Here is a 22,938-nt window from a genome sequence, read left to right as displayed (position 1 = left end):
GCCGTTTCTTCCAGGCCTGAGTCAATCAGGGGTTACAGGTATTCCCACGCCTGCGACACGTTCGTATTAACACTACAATTGAATGGAATAGCACAGAAAGGAGGACAGTTGGCCCATCGTGTCTCTGCCAGCCCTCCACCGAAGCAATTCAGCCAGTCCCGCTCCCACTAGGAGGAGGAACATTAGCACAGAGGTTCCTGGAAGCACTGCCAACTATCCTGCGACGGCTGGGGTGGGTGCCGAGGGAACCGTTCCGATGGGGTTCCCCACAATTGGAATGTAGGCGTGGAAAACTTTGGTTTGCAGCAGGAACTGAGAGTTACGGTGAGAAGTAGTGGGATGTGTGCAGACGCTGCTCTCCCTTCGCCCCGAGACAGCAGGACCCCCCCCCCGCCACAATTGAGTCCCATCATTGTCCACCGACCATTGGGATACACAGCACAGGCGGTTATTCGGCCCGTCACTCTCTGCTATCGCAACGTGGAACTATTCTAGCTGCCGGTGCGCACTGGCTGCCCCGCGTCGTCCTGCGCTAGCCACTTACCTCAATGTTCCCACCGACTCGAGCCAACAAAGGTGGGAGCGGTTTGTCCTTCTCGCCCCGGAGCTGCCGCCTGGATTGCCTGCGACCTGTGGGGAGGTGGGGGGGGAGAGAGAGGAGAGAGGGAGAGACAAAGGAAAATAATCAACCTGCCAGCATCGACCAATCTATTAGCATTTGACGCAAATCCTGGAGGATCCGAAACAGACAAAAGCCAAACGGCCCGTCCACAATCGAGGGGGTGAAAATTTCAAACTCACCTTCGGGCCTCTCGTCAAAGTCTTCATCTTCTTCCTCCGAACCGACAGAATATTCCGACTGGTTGTCTGACACATCGTCCTGCCACTCTGTAAAGTTGGACAGAAACGGGTCAATTACTCGTCTTTGTAAACTGCCGACTGTTTAAGAAAAAAAACAAAAAAAAAACAGGCACTGGAATCCTTGCGACTTTACAGCATAATAACATTGGTCGTCTCGCAAAAGTCACTTTCGAGTGGAGCTTGAATCTTTGAACCGTGTGATAGAGGAGATTGCTGGCTCCGGTGATTATGTCTCCATGTTAAAACTCCAGGCAGCAAATAAATGAAATTTCAGCCCCAAAAGGTGGAGTTTCCAGAGTTTAAATTGACCAGAGTTGTACAAGAGGCGAACACAGCAATTTGCACAAAACCCACCTCCTGCTGTAGAGCCCAACTATGGACACGGAGCACAAGGCGATCATTAACATTCCAGGGGGCATTTTGCACCACCACTGACCGAGCGAGCCCTGAAGGACATTGCTGCCAGACCGGGATTGTGGCAGGCGGCGAGGGAACTAGCAAGGAGCAGAAACATTTCAACGCCATCCTCACCAATCTGCCTGCTGCAGCCCATCGAGTCTGAAAAACACCTGACCAGTCTACCTCATCCTATTTGCCAGCACTTGGCCCATAGCCTGGAATGTTATTTTTAAAAAAATATATAGGACATTACAGCACAGGAACAGGCCCTTCGGCCCTCCAAGCCTGTACCGGTCATGATCCCAACCTTGGCCAAAACCCTCAGCACTTCCTAGTGCCGTGTCCCTCTATACCCGTCCTGTCCATGTGTTTGCCGAGATGCCTTTTGAACACCGTTAATGTATCTGTTTCCACAACCTCCCCTGGCAACGCGTTCCAGACACTCACCACCCTCTGTGTAAAAAAACTGCCTCGCACATCTCCTCTAAACTTTGCCCCACGGACCTTAAACCTACGCCCCCTGGTGACCTTCCCCTCCACCCTGGGAAAGAGTGCCGGCCCATCCACTCTAACCATGCCCCTCATAATCTTGTAGACCTCTATCAGGTCGCCCCTCAACCTCCGTCTTTCTAATGACGTGCCAAGTGCTCACCCGGGTCCTTTTTAAAGGGTGTGAGGCAACCCGCCTCTACCCCCCTCCCAGGCAGCGCGTTCCAGACCCGCCTCTCCCCCCCTCCCAGGCAGTGCGTTCCAGACCCGCCTCTACCCCCCTCCCAGGCAGCGCGTTCCAGACCCGCCTCTACCCCCCTCCCAGGCAGTGCGTTCCAGACCCGCCTCTACCCCCCTCCCAGGCAGCGCGTTCCAGACCCGCCTCTACCCCCCTCCCAGGCAGCGCGTTCCAGACCCGCCTCTACCCCCCTCCCAGGCAGCGCGTTCCAGACCCGCCTCTACCCCCCTCCCAGGCAGCGCGTTCCAGACCCGCCTCTACCCCCCTCCCAGGCAGCGCGTTCCAGACCCGCCTCTCCCCCCCTCCCAGGCAGCACGTTCCAGACCCGCCTGTACCCCCCTCCCAGGCAGCACGTTCCAGACCCGCCTGTAGCCCCCTCCCAGGCAGCGCGTTCCAGACCCGCCTCTACCCACCCCCCCCCCCCCCAGGCAGCGCGTTCCAGACCCTCACCCCCCTCCCAGGCAGCGCGTTCCAGACCCGCCTCTACCCCCCTCCCAGGCAGCGCGTTCCAGACCCGCCTCTACCCCCCTCCCAGGCAGCACGTTCCAGACCCGCCTGTACCCCCCTCCCAGGCAGCGCGTTCCAGACCCGCCTCTCCCCCCCTCCCAGGCAGCGCGTTCCAGACCCGCCTCTACCCCCTCCCAGGCAGCGCGTTCCAGACCCTCACCCCCCTCCCAGGCAGCGCGTTCCAGACCCGCCTCTACCCCCCTCCCAGGCAGCGCGTTCCAGACCCTCACCCCCCTCCCAGGCAGCGCGTTCCAGACTCGCCTCTACCCCCCTCCCAGGCAGCGCGTTCCAGACCCGCCTCTCCCCCCCTCCCAGGCAGCACGTTCCAGACCCGCCTGTACCCCCCTCCCAGGCAGCGCGTTCCAGACCCGCCTCTACCCCCCTCCCAGGCAGCACGTTCCAGACCCGCCTCTACCCCCCTCCCAGGCAGCGCGTTCCAGACCCGCCTCTACCCCCCTCCCAGGCAGCGCGTTCCAGACCCGCCTCTACCCCCCTCCCAGGCAGCACGTTCCAGACCCGCCTCTACCCCCCTCCCAGGCAGCGCGTTCCAGACCCGCCTCTACCCCCCTCCCAGGCAGCGCGTTCCAGACCCGCCTCTACCCCCCTCCCAGGCAGCACGTTCCAGACCCGCCTCTACCCCCCTCCCAGGCAGCGCGTTCCAGACCCGCCTCTCCCCCCTCCCAGGCAGCGCGTTCCAGACCCGCCTCTACCCCCCTCCCAGGCAGCACGTTCCAGACCCTCACCCCCCTCCCAGGCAGCGCGTTCCAGACCCGCCTCTACCCCCCCTCCCAGGCAGCGCGTTCCAGACCCGCCTCTACCCCCCTCCCAGGCAGCACGTTCCAGACCCTCACCCCCCTCCCAGGCAGCGCGTTCCAGACCCGCCTCTACCCCCCCTCCCAGGCAGCGCGTTCCAGACCCGCCTCTATCCCCCTCCCAGGCAGCGCGTTCCAGACCCGCCTCTACCCCCCTCCCAGGCAGCGCGTTCCAGACCCGCCTCTACCCCCCTCCCAGGCCGTGCGTTCCAGACCCGCCTCTCCCCCCCTCCCAGGCAGCACGTTCCAGACCCGCCTCTACCCCCCTCCCAGGCAGCACGTTCCAGACCCTCACCACCCTCCCAGGCAGCGCGTTCCAGACCCGCCTCTCCCCCCTCCCAGGCAGCGCGTTCCAGACCCGCCTCTCCCCCCTCCCAGGCAGCGCGTTCCAGACCCGCCTCTACCCCCTCCCAGGCAGCACGTTCCAGACCCGCCTCTACCCCCCTCCCAGGCAGCATGTTCCAGACCCGCCTCTACCCCCCTCCCAGGCAGCGCGTTCCAGACCCTCACCCCCCTCCCAGGCAGCACGTTCCAGACCCTCACCCCCCTCCCAGGCAGCGCGTTCCAGACCCGCCTCTACCCCCCTCCCAGGCAGCATGTTCCAGACCCGCCTCTACCCCCCTCCCAGGCAGCGCGTTCCAGACCCTCACCCCCCTCCCAGACAGCACGTTCCAGACCCTCACCCCCCTCCCAGGCAGCGCGTTCCAGACCCACCTCTACCCCCCCCCAGGCAGCGCGTTCCAGACCCGCCTCTACCCCCCTCCCAGGCAGCACGTTCCAGACCCGCCTCTACCCCCCTCCCAGGCAGCGCGTTCCAGACCCGCCTCTACCCCCCTCCCAGGCAGCATGTTCCAGACCCGCCTCTACCCCCCTCCCAGGCAGCGCGTTCCAGACCCTCACCCCCCTCCCAGGCAGCACGTTCCAGACCCTCACCCCCCTCCCAGGCAGCGCGTTCCAGACCCGCCTCTACCCCCCTCCCAGGCAGCATGTTCCAGACCCGCCTCTACCCCCCTCCCAGGCAGCGCGTTCCAGACCCTCACCCCCCTCCCAGGCAGCACGTTCCAGACCCTCACCCCCCTCCCAGGCAGCGCGTTCCAGACCCAACTCTACCCCCCCCAGGCAGCGCGTTCCAGACCCGCCTCTACCCCCCTCCCAGGCAGCACGTTCCAGACCCTCACCACCCTCCCAGGCAGCGCGTTCCAGACCCGCCTCTACCCCCCCCCCCAGGCAGCGCGTTCCAGACCCGTCTCTACCCCCCTCCCAGGCAGCGCGTTCCAGACCCGCCTCTCCCCCCCTCCCAGGCAGCGCGTTCCAGACCCGCCTCTACCCCCCTCCCAGGCAGCGCGTTCCAGACCCGCCTCTACCCCCCTCCCAGGCAGCACGTTCCAGACCCGCCTCTACCCCCCCTCCCGGGCAGCACGTTCCAGACCCGCCTCTACCCCCCTCCCAGGCAGCGCGTTCCAGACCCGCTTCTACCCCCCTCCCAGGCAGCGTGTTCCAGACCCTCACCACCCTCTGGGGGAAAAGGCTTTTCCTCAAATCCCCCCTAAACCTCCCACCGCTCACCTTGAAGTTGTGACATAGCGAGAGGATTTGAGTATAGGAGTAGGGATGTCTTTCTGCAGTTATAGGGGGCCTTGGTGAGGCCACACCTCGAGTATTGTGGCAGTTTTGGTCTCCTGGTTTGAGGAAGGACATTCTTGCTGTTGAGGGTGTCCAGCGAAGGTTCACCAGACTAACTCCCGGGATGGCAGGACTGACATATGGGGAAAGACCGGATGGACTGGGCTTGTACTCACTGGAGTTTAGAAGACCGAGAGGGGATCTCGCAGAAACATAGAAAATCCTGATGGGACTGGACAGGCTCAATGCTGGAGGAATGTTCCCGATGTTGGGAGCATCCAGAACTCAGGGTCACAACCTAAGAATAAGGGGTCAGCCATTCAGGACTGGGATGAGGAAGAACGTCTTCACTCCGAGAGTTGTGAACTTGTGGAATTCTCTCCCACAGAAAGCTGTTGGGGCCGGCTCATTGGATATATTCAAGAGAGAGCTGGGCGTGGCCCTTGCGGCTAAAGGGATCAATGGAGCGTAAGCTCCCCATACAGATTTATCACCCTCCCCATGTCCCCCAGCTCCCCATACAGATTTAACACCCTCCCCATGTCCCCCAGCTCCCCATACAGATTTAACACCCTGCCCATGTCCGCCAGCTCCCCATACAGATTTAACACCCTGCCCATGTCCCCCAGCTCCCCATACAGATTTAACACCCTCCCCATGTCCCCCAGCTCCCCATACAGATTTAACACCCTGCCCATGTCCGCCAGCTCCCCATACAGATTTAACACCCTGCCCATGTCCGCCAGCTCCCCATACAGATTTAACACCATCCCCCATGTTCGCCAGCTCCACATACAGATTTAACACCATGCCCATGTCCGCCAGCTCCCCATACAGATTTAACACCATCCCCCATGTCCGCCAGCTCCACATACAGATTTAACACCCTGCCCATATCCCCCAGCTCCCCATACAGATTTAACACCCTGCCCATGTCCCCCAGCTCCACATACAGATTTAACACCCTGCCCAAGTCCCCCAGCTCCCCATACAGATTTAACACCCTGCCCATGTCCGCCAGCTCCCCATACAGATTTAACACCCTGCCCATGTCCGCCAGCTCCCCATACAGATTTAACACCCTGCCCATGTCCCCCAGCTCCCCATACAGATTTAACACCCTGCCCATGTCCCCCAGCTCCCCATACAGATTTAACACCCTCCCCATATCCACCAGCTCCCCATACAGATTTAACACCCTCCCCATGTCCCCCAGCTCCCCATACAGATTTAACACCCTGCCCATGTCCCCCAGCTCCACATACAGATTTAACACCCTCCCCATGTCCGCCAGCTCCACATACAGATTTAACACCCTGCCCATGTCCGCCAGCTCCCCATACAGATTTAACACCCTCCCCATATCCACCAGCTCCCCATACAGATTTAACACCCTCCCCATGTCCCCCAGCTCCACATACAGATTTAACACCCTGCCCATGTCCGCCAGCTCCACATACAGATTTAACACCCTCCCCCATGTCCGCCAGCTCCCCATACAGATTTAACACCCTCCCCATGTCCCCCAGCTCCCCATACAGATTTAACACCCTGCCCATGTCCGCCAGCTCCACATACAGATTTAACACCCTCCCCATGTCCCCCAGCTCCCCATACAGATTTAACACCCTCCCCATGTCCCCCAGCTCCCCATACAGATTTAACACCAACCCCCATGTCCCCCAGCTCCCCATACAGATTTAACACCGTCCCCCATGTCCGCCAGCTCCCCATACAGATTTAACACCCTGCCCATGTCCGCCAGCTCCCCATACAGATTTAACACCCTGCCCATGTCCCCCAGCTCCCCATACAGATTTAACACCCTGCCCATGTCCCCCAGCTCCACATACAGATTTAACACCGTCCCCCATGTCCGCCAGCTCCACATACAGATTTAACACCCTCCCCATGTCCCCCAGCTCCCCATACAGATTTAACACCCTGCCCATGTCCCCCAGCTCCACATAGATTTAACACCCTGCCCATGTCCGCCAGCTCCCCATACAGATTTAACACCCTGCCCATGTCCCCCAGCTCCCCATACAGATTTAACACCCTCCCCATGTCCCCCAGCTCCCCATACAGATTTAACACCCTGCCCATGTCCCCCAGCTCCACATACAGATTTAGCACCCTGCCCATGTCCGCCAGCTCCCCATACAGATTTAACACCCTGCCCATGTCCGCCAGCTCCCCATACAGATTTAACACCCTGCCCATGTCCCCCAGCTCCCCATACAGATTTAACACCCTGCCCATGTCCGCCAGCTCCCCATACAGATTTAACACCCTGCCCATGTCCGCCAGCTCCACATACAGATTTAACATCCTGCCCATGTCCGCCAGCTCCACATACAGATTTAACACCCTGCCCATGTCCCCCAGCTCCCCATACAGATTTAACACCCTGCCCATGTCCGCCAGCTCCACATACAGATTTAACACCCTGCCCATGTCCGCCAGCTCCCCATACAGATTTAACACCCTGCCCATGTCCGCCAGCTCCCCATACAGATTTAACACCCTGCCCATGTCCCCCAGCTCCCCATACAGATTTAACACCATCCCCCATGTCCGCCAGCTCCCCATACAGATTTAACACCCTGCCCATGTCCCCCAGCTCCCCATACAGATTTAACACCATCCCCCATGTCCGCCAGCTCCACATACAGATTTAACACCCTGCCCATGTCCGCCAGCTCCACATACAGATTTAACACCCTGCCCATGTCCCCCAGCTCCACATACAGATTTAACACCCTGCCCATGTCCGCCAGCTCCCCATACAGATTTAACACCCTGCCCATGTCCCCCAGCTCCACATAGAGATTTAACACCCTGCCCATGTCCCCCAGCTCCACATACAGATTTAACACCCTCCCCATGTCCCCCAGCTCCACATACAGATTTAACACCATCCCCCATGTCCGCCAGCTCCCCATACAGATTTAACACCCTGCCCATGTCCCCCAGCTCCACATACAGATTTAACACCCTGCCCATGTCCCCCAGCTCCACATACAGATTTAACACCCTGCCCATGTCCCCCAGCTCCCCATACAGATTTAACACCATCCCCCATGTCCCCCAGCTCCCCATACAGATTTAACACCCTGCCCATGTCCACCAGCTCCCCATACAGATTTAACACCCTGCCCATGTCCACCAGCTCCCCATACAGATTTAACACCATCCCCCATGTCCCCCAGCTCCCCATACAGATTTAACACCCTGCCCATGTCCGCCAGCTCCCCATACAGATTTAACACCATCCCCCATGTCCGCCAGCTCCACATACAGATTTAACACCGTCCCCCATGTCCGCCAGCTCCACATACAGATTTAACACCCTGCCCATGTCCGCCAGCTCCCCATACAGATTTAACACCCTGCCCATGTCCGCCAGCTCCCCATACAGATTTAACACCCTGCCCATGTCCGCCAGCTCCCCATACAGGTTTAACACCCTCCCCATGTCCCCCAGCTCCCCATACAGATTTAACACCCTGCCCATGTCCGCCAGCTCCCCATACAGATTTAACACCATCCCCCATGTCCGCCAGCTCCACATACAGATTTAACACCATCCCCCATGTCCGCCAGCTCCCCATACAGATTTAACACCATCCCCCATGTCCCCCAGCTCCCCATACAGATTTAACACCCTGCCCATGTCCGCCAGCTCCCCATACAGATTTAACACCATCCCCCATGTCCGCCAGCTCCACATACAGATTTAACACCGTCCCCCATGTCCGCCAGCTCCACATACAGATTTAACACCATCCCCCATGTCCGCCAGCTCCCCATACAGATTTAACACCCTGCCCATGTCCCCCAGCTCCCCATACAGATTTAACACCCTCCCCATGTCCGCCAGCTCCCCATACAGATTTAACACCGTCCCCCATGTCCCCCAGCTCCCCATACAGATTTAACACCCTGCCCATGTCCCCCAGCTCCCCATACAGATTTAACACCCTGCCCATGTCCCCCAGCTCCACATACAGATTTAACACCCTGCCCATGTCCACCAGCTCCCCATACAGATTTAACACCCTGCCCATGTCCACCAGCTCCACATACAGATTTAACACCCTGCCCATGTCCCCCAGCTCCCCATACAGATTTAACACCCTGCCCATGTCCCCCAGCTCCCCATACAGATTTAACACCCTGCCCATGTCCCCCAGCTCCCCATACAGATTTAACACCCTGCCCATGTCCCCCAGCTCCCCATACAGATTTAACACCATCCCCCATGTCCGCCAGCTCCCCATACAGATTTCACACCCTGCCCATGTCCCCCAGCTCCCCATACAGATTTAACACCCTGCCCATGTCCGCCAGCTCCCCATACAGATTTAACACCCTGCCCATGTCCCCCAGCTCCCCATACAGATTTAACACCCTGCCCATGTCCCCCAGCTCCCCATACAGATTTAACACCATCCCCCATGTCCGCCAGCTCCCCATACAGATTTCACACCCTGCCCATGTCCCCCAGCTCCCCATACAGATTTAACACCCTGCCCATGTCCGCCAGCTCCCCATACAGATTTAACACCCTCCCCATGTCCGCCAGCTCCCCATACAGATTTAACACCCTCCCCATGTCCGCCAGCTCCACATACAGATTTAACACCCTGCCCATGTCCCCCAGCTGCCCATACAGATTTAACACCGTCCCCATGTCCGCCAGCTCCACATACAGATTTAACACCCTGCCCATGTCCGCCAGCTCCCCATACAGATTTAACACCCTGCCCATGTCCCCCAGCTCCACATACAGATTTAACACCCTGCCCATGTCCCCCAGCTCCCCATACAGATTTAACACCCTGCCCATGTCCGCCAGCTCCCCATACAGATTTAACACCCTGCCCATGTCCCCCAGCTCCACATACAGATTTAACACCCTCCACCATGTCCCCCAGCTCCCCATACAGATTTAACACCCTGCCCATGTCCCCCAGCTCCCCATACAGATTTAACACCCTGCCCATGTCCCCCAGCTCCCCATACAGATTTAACACCGTCCCCCATGTCCGCCAGCTCCCCATACAGATTTAACACCCTGCCCATGTCCGCCAGCTCCCCATACAGATTTAACACCCTGCCCATGTCCCCCAGCTCCCCATACAGATTTAACACCCTGCCCATGTCCGCCTGCTCCACATACAGATTTAACACCCTGCCCATGTCCGCCTGCTCCACATACAGATTTAACACCCTGCCCATGTCCCCCAGCTCCCCATACAGATTTAACACCCTGCCCATGTCCGCCAGCTCCCCATACAGATTTAACACCCTGCCCATGTCCCCCAGCTCCCCATACAGATTTAACACCCTGCCCATGTCCCCCAGCTCCCCATACAGATTTAACACCCTGCCCATGTCCGCCAGCTCCCCATACAGATTTAACACCCTCCCCCATGTCCCCCAGCTCCACATACAGATTTAACACCCTGCCCATGTCCCCCAGCTCCCCATACAGATTTAACACACTGCCCATGTCCCCCAGCTCCACATACAGATTTAACACCCTGCCCATGTCCCCCAGCTCCCCATACAGATTTAACACCCTGCCCATGTCCGCCAGCTCCCCATACAGATTTAACACCCTGCCCATGTCCCCCAGCTCCCCATACAGATTTAACACACTGCCCATGTCCCCCAGCTCCACATACAGATTTAACACCCTGCCCATGTCCCCCAGCTCCCCATACAGATTTAACACCCTGCCCATGTCCGCCAGCTCCCCATACAGATTTAACACCCTGCCCATGTCCCCCAGCTCCCCATACAGATTTAACACCGTCCCCCATGTCCGCCAGCTCCCCATACAGATTTAACACCCTGCCCATGTCCGCCAGCTCCCCATACAGATTTAACACCCTGCCCATGTCCGCCAGCTCCCCATACAGATTTAACACCCTGCCCATGTCCCCCAGCTCCACATACAGATTTAATACCCTGCCCATGTCCCCCAGCTCCCCATACAGATTTAACACCCTGCCCATGTCCCCCAGCTCCACATACAGATTTAACACCCTCCCCATGTCCCCCAGCTCCACATACAGATTTAACACCCTGCCCATGTCCGCCAGCTCCACATACAGATTTAACACCCTCCCCCATGTCCGCCAGCTCCCCATACAGATTTAACACCCTCCCCATGTCCCCCAGCTCCCCATACAGATTTAACACCCTGCCCATGTCCGCCAGCTCCACATACAGATTTAACACCCTCCCCATGTCCCCCAGCTCCACATACAGATTTAACACCCTGCCCATGTCCGCCAGCTCCACATACAGATTTAACACCCTCCCCCATGTCCGCCAGCTCCCCATACAGATTTAACACCCTCCCCATGTCCCCCAGCTCCCCATACAGATTTAACACCCTGCCCATGTCCCCCAGCTCCCCATACAGATTTAACACCCTCCCCATATCCACCAGCTCCCCATACAGATTTAACACCCTCCCCATGTCCCCCAGCTCCCCATACAGATTTAACACCCTCCCCATGTCCGCCAGCTCCCCATACAGATTTAACACCCTCCCCATGTCCCCCAGCTCCCCATACAGATTTAACACCAACCCCCATGTCCTCCAGCTCCCCATACAGATTTAACACCGTCCCCCATGTCCGCCAGCTCCCCATACAGATTTAACACCCTGCCCATGTCCGCCAGCTCCCCATACAGATTTAACACCCTGCCCATGTCCCCCAGCTCCCCATACAGATTTAACACCGTCCCCCATGTCCGCCAGCTCCACATACAGATTTAACACCCTCCCCATGTCCCCCAGCTCCCCATACAGATTTAACACCCTGCCCATGTCCCCCAGCTCCACATAGATTTAACACCCTGCCCATGTCCGCCAGCTCCCCATACAGATTTAACACCCTGCCCATGTCCCCCAGCTCCCCATACAGATTTAACACCCTCCCCATGTCCCCCAGCTCCCCATACAGATTTAACACCCTGCCCATGTCCCCCAGCTCCACATACAGATTTAGCACCCTGCCCATGTCCGCCAGCTCCCCATACAGATTTAACACCCTGCCCATGTCCGCCAGCTCCCCATACAGATTTAACACCCTGCCCATGTCCCCCAGCTCCCCATACAGATTTAACACCCTGCCCATGTCCGCCAGCTCCCCATACAGATTTAACACCCTGCCCATGTCCGCCAGCTCCACATACAGATTTAACATCCTGCCCATGTCCGCCAGCTCCACATACAGATTTAACACCCTGCCCATGTCCCCCAGCTCCCCATACAGATTTAACACCCTGCCCATGTCCCCCAGCTCCCCATACAGATTTAACACCATCCCCCATGTCCGCCAGCTCCCCATACAGATTTAACACCCTGCCCATGTCCCCCAGCTCCCCATACAGATTTAACACCATCCCCCATGTCCGCCAGCTCCACATACAGATTTAACACCCTGCCCATGTCCGCCAGCTCCACATACAGATTTAACACCCTGCCCATGTCCCCCAGCTCCACATACAGATTTAACACCCTGCCCATGTCCGCCAGCTCCCCATACAGATTTAACACCCTGCCCATGTCCCCCAGCTCCACATAGAGATTTAACACCCTGCCCATGTCCCCCAGCTCCACATACAGATTTAACACCCTGCCCATGTCCGCCAGCTCCACATACAGATTTAACACCCTCCCCATGTCCACCAGCTCCACATACAGATTTAACACCATCCCCCATGTCCGCCAGCTCCCCATACAGATTTAACACCCTGCCCATGTCCCCCAGCTCCACATACAGATTTAACACCCTGCCCATGTCCCCCAGCTCCACATACAGATTTAACACCCTGCCCATGTCCCCCAGCTCCCCATACAGATTTAACACCATCCCCCATGTCCCCCAGCTCCCCATACAGATTTAACACCCTGCCCATGTCCACCAGCTCCCCATACAGATTTAACACCCTGCCCATGTCCACCAGCTCCCCATACAGATTTAACACCATCCCCCATGTCCCCCAGCTCCCCATACAGATTTAACACCCTGCCCATGTCCGCCAGCTCCCCATCCAGATTTAACACCATCCCCCATGTCCGCCAGCTCCACATACAGATTTAACACCGTCCCCCATGTCCGCCAGCTCCACATACAGATTTAACACCCTGCCCATGTCCGCCAGCTCCCCATACAGATTTAACACCCTGCCCATGTCCGCCAGCTCCCCATACAGATTTAACACCCTGCCCATGTCCGCCAGCTCCCCATACAGATTTAACACCCTGCCCATGTCCGCCAGCTCCCCATACAGATTTAACACCCTCCCCATGTCCCCCAGCTCCCCATACAGATTTAACACCCTGCCCATGTCCGCCAGCTCCCCATACAGATTTAACACCATCCCCCATGTCCGCCAGCTCCACATACAGATTTAACACCATCCCCCATGTCCGCCAGCTCCCCATACAGATTTAACACCATCCCCCATGTCCCCCAGCTCCCCATACAGATTTAACACCCTGCCCATGTCCGCCAGCTCCCCATACAGATTTAACACCATCCCCCATGTCCGCCAGCTCCACATACAGATTTAACACCGTCCCCCATGTCCGCCAGCTCCACATACAGATTTAACACCATCCCCCATGTCCGCCAGCTCCCCATACAGATTTAACACCCTGCCCATGTCCCCCAGCTCCCCATACAGATTTAACACCCTCCCCATGTCCGCCAGCTCCCCATACAGATTTAACACCGTCCCCCATGTCCCCCAGCTCCCCATACAGATTTAACACCCTGCCCATGTCCACCAGCTCCACATACAGATTTAACACCCTCCCCATGTCCGCCAGCTCCACATACAGATTTAACACCCTGCCCATGTCCCCCAGCTCCCCATACAGATTTAACACCCTGCCCATGTCCCCCAGCTCCACATACAGATTTAACACCCTGCCCATGTCCACCAGCTCCCCATACAGATTTAACACCCTGCCCATGTCCACCAGCTCCACATACAGATTTAACACCCTGCCCATGTCCCCCAGCTCCCCATACAGATTTAACACCCTGCCCATGTCCCCCAGCTCCCCATACAGATTTAACACCCTGCCCATGTCCCCCAGCTCCCCATACAGATTTAACACCCTGCCCATGTCCCCCAGCTCCCCATACAGATTTAACACCATCCCCCATGTCCGCCAGCTCCCCATACAGATTTCACACCCTGCCCATGTCCCCCAGCTCCCCATACAGATTTAACACCCTGCCCATGTCCGCCAGCTCCCCATACAGATTTAACACCCTGCCCATGTCCCCCAGCTCCCCATACAGATTTAACACCCTGCCCATGTCCCCCAGCTCCCCATACAGATTTAACACCATCCCCCATGTCCGCCAGCTCCCCATACAGATTTCACACCCTGCCCATGTCCCCCAGCTCCCCATACAGATTTAACACCCTGCCCATGTCCGCCAGCTCCCCATACAGATTTAACACCCTCCCCATGTCCGCCAGCTCCCCATACAGATTTAACACCCTCCCCATGTCCGCCAGCTCCACATACAGATTTAACACCCTGCCCATGTCCCCCAGCTGCCCATACAGATTTAACACCGTCCCCATGTCCGCCAGCTCCACATACAGATTTAACACCCTGCCCATGTCCGCCAGCTCCCCATACAGATTTAACACCCTGCCCATGTCCCCCAGCTCCACATACAGATTTAACACCCTGCCCATGTCCCCCAGCTCCCCATACAGATTTAACACCCTGCCCATGTCCGCCAGCTCCCCATACAGATTTAACACCCTGCCCATGTCCCCCAGCTCCACAAACAGATTTAACACCCTCCACCATGTCCCCCAGCTCCCCATACAGATTTAACACCCTGCCCATGTCCCCCAGCTCCCCATACAGATTTAACACCCTGCCCATGTCCCCCAGCTCCCCATACAGATTTAACACCGTCCCCCATGTCCGCCAGCTCCCCATACAGATTTAACACCCTGCCCATGTCCGCCAGCTCCCCATACAGATTTAACACCCTGCCCATGTCCCCCAGCTCCCCATACAGATTTAACACCCTGCCCATGTCCGCCTGCTCCACATACAGATTTAACACCCTGCCCATGTCCGCCTGCTCCACATACAGATTTAACACCCTGCCCATGTCCCCCAGCTCCCCATACAGATTTAACACCCTGCCCATGTCCGCCAGCTCCCCATACAGATTTAACACCCTGCCCATGTCCCCCAGCTCCCCATACAGATTTAACACCCTGCCCATGTCCCCCAGCTCCCCATACAGATTTAACACCCTGCCCATGTCCGCCAGCTCCCCATACAGATTTAACACCCTCCCCCATGTCCCCCAGCTCCACATACAGATTTAACACCCTGCCCATGTCCCCCAGCTCCCCATACAGATTTAACACACTGCCCATGTCCCCCAGCTCCACATACAGATTTAACACCCTGCCCATGTCCCCCAGCTCCCCATACAGATTTAACACCCTGCCCATGTCCGCCAGCTCCCCATACAGATTTAACACCCTGCCCATGTCCCCCAGCTCCCCATACAGATTTAACACACTGCCCATGTCCCCCAGCTCCACATACAGATTTAACACCCTGCCCATGTCCCCCAGCTCCCCATACAGATTTAACACCCTGCCCATGTCCGCCAGCTCCCCATACAGATTTAACACCCTGCCCATGTCCCCCAGCTCCCCATACAGATTTAACACCGTCCCCCATGTCCGCCAGCTCCCCATACAGATTTAACACCCTGCCCATGTCCGCCAGCTCCCCATACAGATTTAACACCCTGCCCATGTCCGCCAGCTCCCCATACAGATTTAACACCCTGCCCATGTCCCCCAGCTCCACATACAGATTTAATACCCTGCCCATGTCCCCCAGCTCCCCATACAGATTTAACACCCTGCCCATGTCCCCCAGCTCCACATACAGATTTAATACCCTGCCCATGTCCCCCAGCTCCCCATACAGATTTAACACCCTGCCCATGTCCGCCAGCTCCACATACAGATTTAACACCCTGCCCATGTCCGCCAGCTCCCCATACAGATTTAACACCCTGCCCATGTCCCCCAGCTCCCCATACAGATTTAACACCGTCCCCCATGTCCGCCAGCTCCCCATACAGATTTAACACCCTGCCCATGTCCGCCAGCTCCCCATACAGATTTAACACCCTGCCCATGTCCGCCAGCTCCCCATACAGATTTAACACCATCCCCCATGTCCGCCAGCTCCACATACAGATTTAACACCCTGCCCATGTCCGCCAGCTCCCCATACAGATTTAACACCCTGCCCATGTCCGCCAGCTCCACATACAGATTTAACACCCTGCCCATGTCCCCCAGCTCCCCATACAGATTTAACACCGTCCCCCATGTCCGCCAGCTCCCCATACAGATTTAACACCCTGCCCATGTCCGCCAGCTCCCCATACAGATTTAACACCCTGCCCATGTCCGCCAGCTCCCCATACAGATTTAACACCCTGCCCATGTCCCCCAGCTCCACATACAGATTTAATACCCTGCCCATGTCCCCCAGCTCCCCATACAGATTTAACACCCTGCCCATGTCCCCCAGCTCCACATACAGATTTAATACCCTGCCCATGTCCCCCAGCTCCCCATACAGATTTAACACCCTGCCCATGTCCGCCAGCTCCACATACAGATTTAACACCCTGCCCATGTCCGCCAGCTCCCCATACAGATTTAACACCCTGCCCATGTCCCCCAGCTCCCCATACAGATTTAACACCGTCCCCCATGTCCGCCAGCTCCCCATACAGATTTAACACCCTGCCCATGTCCGCCAGCTCCCCATACAGATTTAACACCCTGCCCATGTCCGCCAGCTCCCCATACAGATTTAACACCATCCCCCATGTCCGCCAGCTCCACATACAGATTTAACACCCTGCCCATGTCCGCCAGCTCCCCATACAGATTTAACACCCTGCCCATGTCCGCCAGCTCCACATACAGATTTAACACCCTGCCCATGTCCGCCAGCTCCCCATACAGATTTAACACCCTGCCCATGTCCCCCAGCTCCCCATACAGATTTAACACCCTCCCCATGTCCGCCAGCTCCACATAGATTTAACACCGTCCCCCATGTCCCCCAGCTCCCCATACAGATTTAACACCCTGCCCATGTCCGCCAGCTCCCCATACAGATTTAACGCCCTGCCCATGTCCGCCAGCTCCCCATACAGATTTAACACCATCCCCATGTCCGCCAGCTCCACATACAGATTTAACGCCCTGCCCATGTCCACCAGCTCCACATACAGATTTAACACCCTCCCCATGTCCCCCAGCTCCACATACAGATTTAACACCCTCCCCATGTCCGCCAGCTCCACATACAGATTTAACACCTTGCCCATGTCCCCCAGCTCCACATACAGATTTAACACCCTGCCCATGTCCGCCAGCTCCCCATACAGATTTAACACCCTCGCCATGTCCCCCAGCTCCCCATACAGATTTAACACCCTCGCCATGTCCCCCAGCTCCCCATACAGATTTAACACCCTGCCCATATCCCCCAGCTCCCCATACAGATTTAACACCCTGCCCATGTCCGCCAGCTGCCCATACAGATTTAACACCCTGCCCATGTCCCCCAGCTCCACATACAGATTTAACACCCTGCCCATGTCCCCCAGCTCCACATACAGATTTAACACCCTGCCCATGTCCCCCAGCTCCCCATACAGATTTAACACCCTGCCCATGTCCCCCAGCTCCCCATACAGATTTAACACCCTGCCCATGTCCACCAGCTCCCCATACAGATTTAACACCCTGCCCATGTCCCCCAGCTCCACATACAGATTTAACACCCTGCCCATGTCCACCAGCTCCCCATACAGATTTAACACCCTGCCCATGTCCGCCATCTCCCCATACAGATTTAACACCCTGCCCATGTCCCCCAGCTCCACATACAGATTTAACACCCTGCCCATGTCCCCCAGCTCCCCATACAGATTTAACACCCTGCCCATGTCCCCCAGCTCCACATACAGATTTAACACCCTGCCCATGTCCACCAGCTCCCCATACAGATTTAACACCCTGCCCATGTCCGCCATCTCCCCATACAGATTTAACACCCTCCCCATGTCCGCCAGCTCCCCATACAGATTTAACACCCTGCCCATGTCCCCCAGCTCCCCATACAGATTTAACACCCTGCCCATGTCCGCCAGCTCCCCATACAGATTTAACACCCTGCCCATGTCCGCCATCTCCCCATACAGATTTAACACCCTGCCCATGTCCCCCAGCTCCCCATACAGATTTAACACCCTGCCCATGTCCCCCAGCTCCACATACAGATTTAACACCCTGCCCATGTTCCCCAGCTCCCCATACAGATTTAACACCCTGCCCATGTCCCCCATCTCCCCATACAGATTTAACACCCTGCCCATGTCCGCCAGCTCCCCATACAGATTTAACACCCTGCCCATGTCCCCCAGCTCCACATAGATTTAACACCCTGCCCATGTCCCCCAGCTCCCCATACAGATTTAACACCCTGCCCATGTCCCCCAGCTCCCCATACAGATTTAACACCCTGCCCATGTCCCCCATCTCCCCATACAGATTTAACACCCTGCCCATGTCCGCCAGCTCCCCATACAGATTTAACACCCTGCCCATGTCCCCCAGCTCCACATAGATTTAACACCCTGCCCATGTCCCCCAGCTCCCCATACAGATTTAATACCCTGCCCATGTCCCCCAGCTCCCCATACAGATTTAACACCCTGCCCATGTCCGCCAGCTCCCCATACAGATTTAACACCCTGCCCATGTCCGCCAGCTCCCCATACAGATTTAACACCCTGCCCATGTCCGCCAGCTCCCCATACAGATTTAACACCCTGCCCATGTCCGCCAGCTCCCCATACAGATTTAACACCCTGCCCATGTCCCCCAGCTCCCCATACAGATTTAACACCCTGCCCATGTCCCCCAGCTCCCCATACAGATTTAACACCCTCCCCATGTCCGCCAGCTCCCCATACAGATTTAACACCGTCCCCCATGTCCCCCAGCTCCCCATACAGATTTAACACTCTCCCCATGTCCGCCAGCTCCCCATACAGATTTAACACCCTGCCCATGTCCCCCAGCTCCACATACAGATTTAACACCCTGCCCATGTCCCCCAGCTCCCCATACAGATTTAACACCCTGCCCATGTCCCCCAGCTCCCCATACAGATTTAACACCCTCCCCATGTCCGCCAGCTCCCCATACAGATTTAACACCGTCCCCCATGTCCCCCAGCTCCCCATACAGATTTAACACTCTCCCCATGTCCGCCAGCTCCCCATACAGATTTAACACCCTCCCCATGTCCGCCAGCTCCACATACAGATTTAACACCCTGCCCATGTCCGCCAGCTCCACATACAGATTTAACACCCTGCCCATGTCCCCCAGCTCCACATAGATTTAACACCCTGCCCATGTCCGCCAGCTCCCCATACAGATTTAACACCCTGCCCATGTCCGCCAGCTCCCCATACAGATTTAACACCCTGCCCATTTCCGCCAGCTCCCCATACAGATTTAACACCCTGCCCATGTCCCCCAGCTCCCCATACAGATTTAACACCCTGCCCATGTCCACCAGCTCCACATACAGATTTAACACCCTGCCCATGTCCACCAGCTCCACATACAGATTTAACACCCTGCCCATGTCCACCAGCTCCACATACAGATTTAACACCCTGCCCATGTCCACCAGCTCCACATACAGATTTAACACCCTGCCCATGTCCGCCAGCTCCACATAGATTTAACACCCTGCCCATGTCCGCCAGCTCCCCATACAGATTTAACACCCTGCCCATGTCCCCCAGCTCCCCATACAGATTTAACACCGTCCCCCATGTCCCCCAGCTCCACATACAGATTTAACACCCTGCCCATGTCCGCCAGCTCCACATACAGATTTAACACCCTGCCCATGTCCGCCAGCTCCCCATACAGATTTAACACCCTGCCCATGTCCCCCAGCTCCACATAGATTTAACACCCTGCCCATGTCCGCCAGCTCCCCATACAGATTTAACACCCTGCCCATGTCCGCCAGCTCCACATACAGATTTAACACCCTGCCCATGTCCCCCAGCTCCCCATACAGATTTAACACCCTGCCCATGTCCCCCAGCTCCCCATACAGATTTAACACCCTGCCCATGTCCGCCAGCTCCCCATACAGATTTAACACCCTCCCCATGTCCCCCAGCTCCCCATACAGATTTAACACCGTCCCCATGTCCGCCAGCTCCCCATACAGATTTAACACCCTGCCCATGTCCCCCAGCTCCCCATACAGATTTAACACCCTCCCCATGTCCGCCAGCTCCCCATACAGATTTAACACCCTCGCCATGTCCCCCAGCTCCCCATACAGATTTAACACCGTCCCCCATGTCCCCCAGCTCCACATACAGATTTAACACCCTGCCCATGTCCCCCAGCTCCCCATACAGATTTAACACCGTCCCCCATGTCCGCCAGCTCCACATACAGATTTAACACCCTGCCCATGTCCCCCAGCTCCACATAGATTTAACACCCTGCCCATGTCCGCCAGCTCCCCATACAGATTTAACACCCTGCCCATGTCCGCCAGCTCCCCATACAGATTTAACACCCTCCCCATGTCCGCCAGCTCCCCATACAGATTTAACACCCTGCCCATGTCCGCCAGCTCCCCATACAGATTTAACACCGTCCCCCATGTCCCCCAGCTCCCCATACAGATTTAACACCCTGCCCATGTCCACCAGCTCCCCATACAGATTTAACACCGTCCCCCATGTCCCCCAGCTCCCCATACAGATTTAACACCCTCCCCATGTCCGCCAGCTCCCCATACAGATTTAACACCCTGCCCATGTCCACCAGCTCCCCATACAGATTTAACACCATCCCCCATGTCCCCCAGCTCCCCATACAGATTTAACACCCTGCCCATGTCCGCCAGCTCCACATAGATTTAACACCATGCCCATGTCCCCCAGCTCCCCATACAGATTTAACACCCTGCCCATGTCCGCCAGCTCCCCATACAGATTTAACACCATGCCCATGTCCCCCAGCTCCCCATACAGATTTAACACCATCCCCATGTCCGCCAGCTCCCCATACAGATTTAACACCATGCCCATGTCCCCCAGCTCCCCATACAGATTTAACACCCTCCCCATGTCCGCCAGCTCCCCATACAGATTTAACACCATGCCCATGTCCCCCAGCTCCCCATACAGATTTAACACCATCCCCATGTCCGCCAGCTCCCCACACAGATTTAACACCATCCCCATGTCCGCCAGCTCCCCATACAGATTTAACACCATGCCCATGTCCCCCAGCTCCCCATACAGATTTAACACCATGCCCATGTCCGCCAGCTCCCCATACAGATTTAACACCCTGCCCATGTCCGCCAGCTCCCCATACAGATTTAACACCCTGCCCATGTCCCCCAGCTCCCCATACAGATTTAACACCCTGCCCACGTCCCCCAGCTCCCCATACAGATTTAACACCCTCCCCATGTCCCCCAGCTCCCCATACAGATTTAACACCGTCCCCCATGTCCCCCAGCTCCCCATACAGATTTAACACCCTCCCCATGTCCCCCAGCTCCCCATACAGATTTAACACCGTCCCCCATGTCCGCCAGCTCCCCATACAGATTTAGCACCGTCCCCCATGTCCCCCAGCTCCACATAGATTTAACACCCTGCCCATGTCCGCCAGCTCCCCATACAGATTTAACACCCTCCCCATGTCCCCCAGCTCCCCATACAGATTTAACACCCTGCCCACGTCCCCCAGCTCCACATACAGATTTAACACCCTGCCCATGTCCCCCAGCTCCCCATACAGATTTAACACCCTGCCCATGTCCGCCAGCTCCCCATACAGATTTAACACCCTCCCCATGTCCCCCAGCTCCCCATACAGATTTAACACCCTCCCCTGTCCCCCAGCTCCCCATACAGATTTAACACCATCCCCATGTCCCCCAGCTCCCCATACAGATTTAACACCCTGCCCATGTCCCCCAGCTCCCCATACAGATTTAACACCCTGTCCATGTCCCCCAGCTCCACATACAAATTTAACTCCCTCCCCCATGTCCACCAGCTCCCCATACAGATTTAACACCGTCCCCCATGTCCCCCAGCTCCACATACAGATTTAACACCCTCCCCATGTCCGCCAGCTCCCCATACAGATTTAACACCCTCCCCATGTCCCCCAGCTCCCCATACAGATTTAACACCCTGCCCATGTCCGCCAGCTCCACATACAGATTTAACACCCTGCCCATGTCCCCCAGCTCCCCATACAGATTTAACACCCTGCCCATGTCCGCCAGCTCCCCATACAGATTTAACACCCTCCCCATGTCCACCAGCTCCCCATACAGATTTAACACCCTGCCCATGTCCGCCAGCTCCCCATACAGATTTAACACCCTGCCCATGTCCGCCAGCTCCCCATACAGATTTAACACCGTCCCCCATGTCCGCCAGCTCCACATACAGATATAACACCCTGCCCATGTCCACCAGCTCCCCATACAGATTTAACACCGTCCCCCATGTCCGCCAGCTCCACATACAGATATAACACCCTGCCCATGTCCACCAGCTCCCCATACAGATTTAACACCCTGCCCATGTCCGCCAGCTCCCCATACAGATTTAACACCGTCCCCCATGTCCGCCAGCTCCACATACAGATTTAACACCCTGCCCATGTCCGCCAGCTCCCCATACAGATTTAACACCCTGCCCATGTCTACCAGCTCCCCATACAGATTTAACACCCTGCCCATGTCCGCCAGCTACACATACAGATTTAACACCCTGCCCATGTCCGCCAGCTCCCCATACAGAT

The 22,938-nt window shown here is 57.1% G+C and overlaps 1 protein-coding gene across 1 annotated transcript in view; it reads right to left on the bottom strand.

Moving 5' to 3' along the window:
• Nucleotides 1–532: 532 nt before the first annotated feature.
• Nucleotides 533–22,938, bottom strand: part of LOC140404604 (chromodomain-helicase-DNA-binding protein 3-like) — a 209,473-nt gene continuing 187,067 nt past the window's right edge. Inside the window, exons 26-27 of the mRNA XM_072493205.1 lie at nt 802–939; nt 533–630 (exon numbers count right to left, since the gene is read on the bottom strand). Of these exons, the coding sequence (XP_072349306.1) occupies nt 533–630; nt 802–939 (236 nt within the window). The remainder of the gene's footprint in view (nt 631–801; nt 940–22,938) is intronic.

Source organism: Scyliorhinus torazame, chromosome 31 (genome assembly GCF_047496885.1).
Source record: "Scyliorhinus torazame isolate Kashiwa2021f chromosome 31, sScyTor2.1, whole genome shotgun sequence".
Taxonomy (NCBI): Eukaryota; Metazoa; Chordata; class Chondrichthyes; order Carcharhiniformes; family Scyliorhinidae; genus Scyliorhinus; species Scyliorhinus torazame.
Note: the sequence above shows the minus strand (reverse complement) of the source record. Positions and strands in the feature narration are given on the sequence as shown.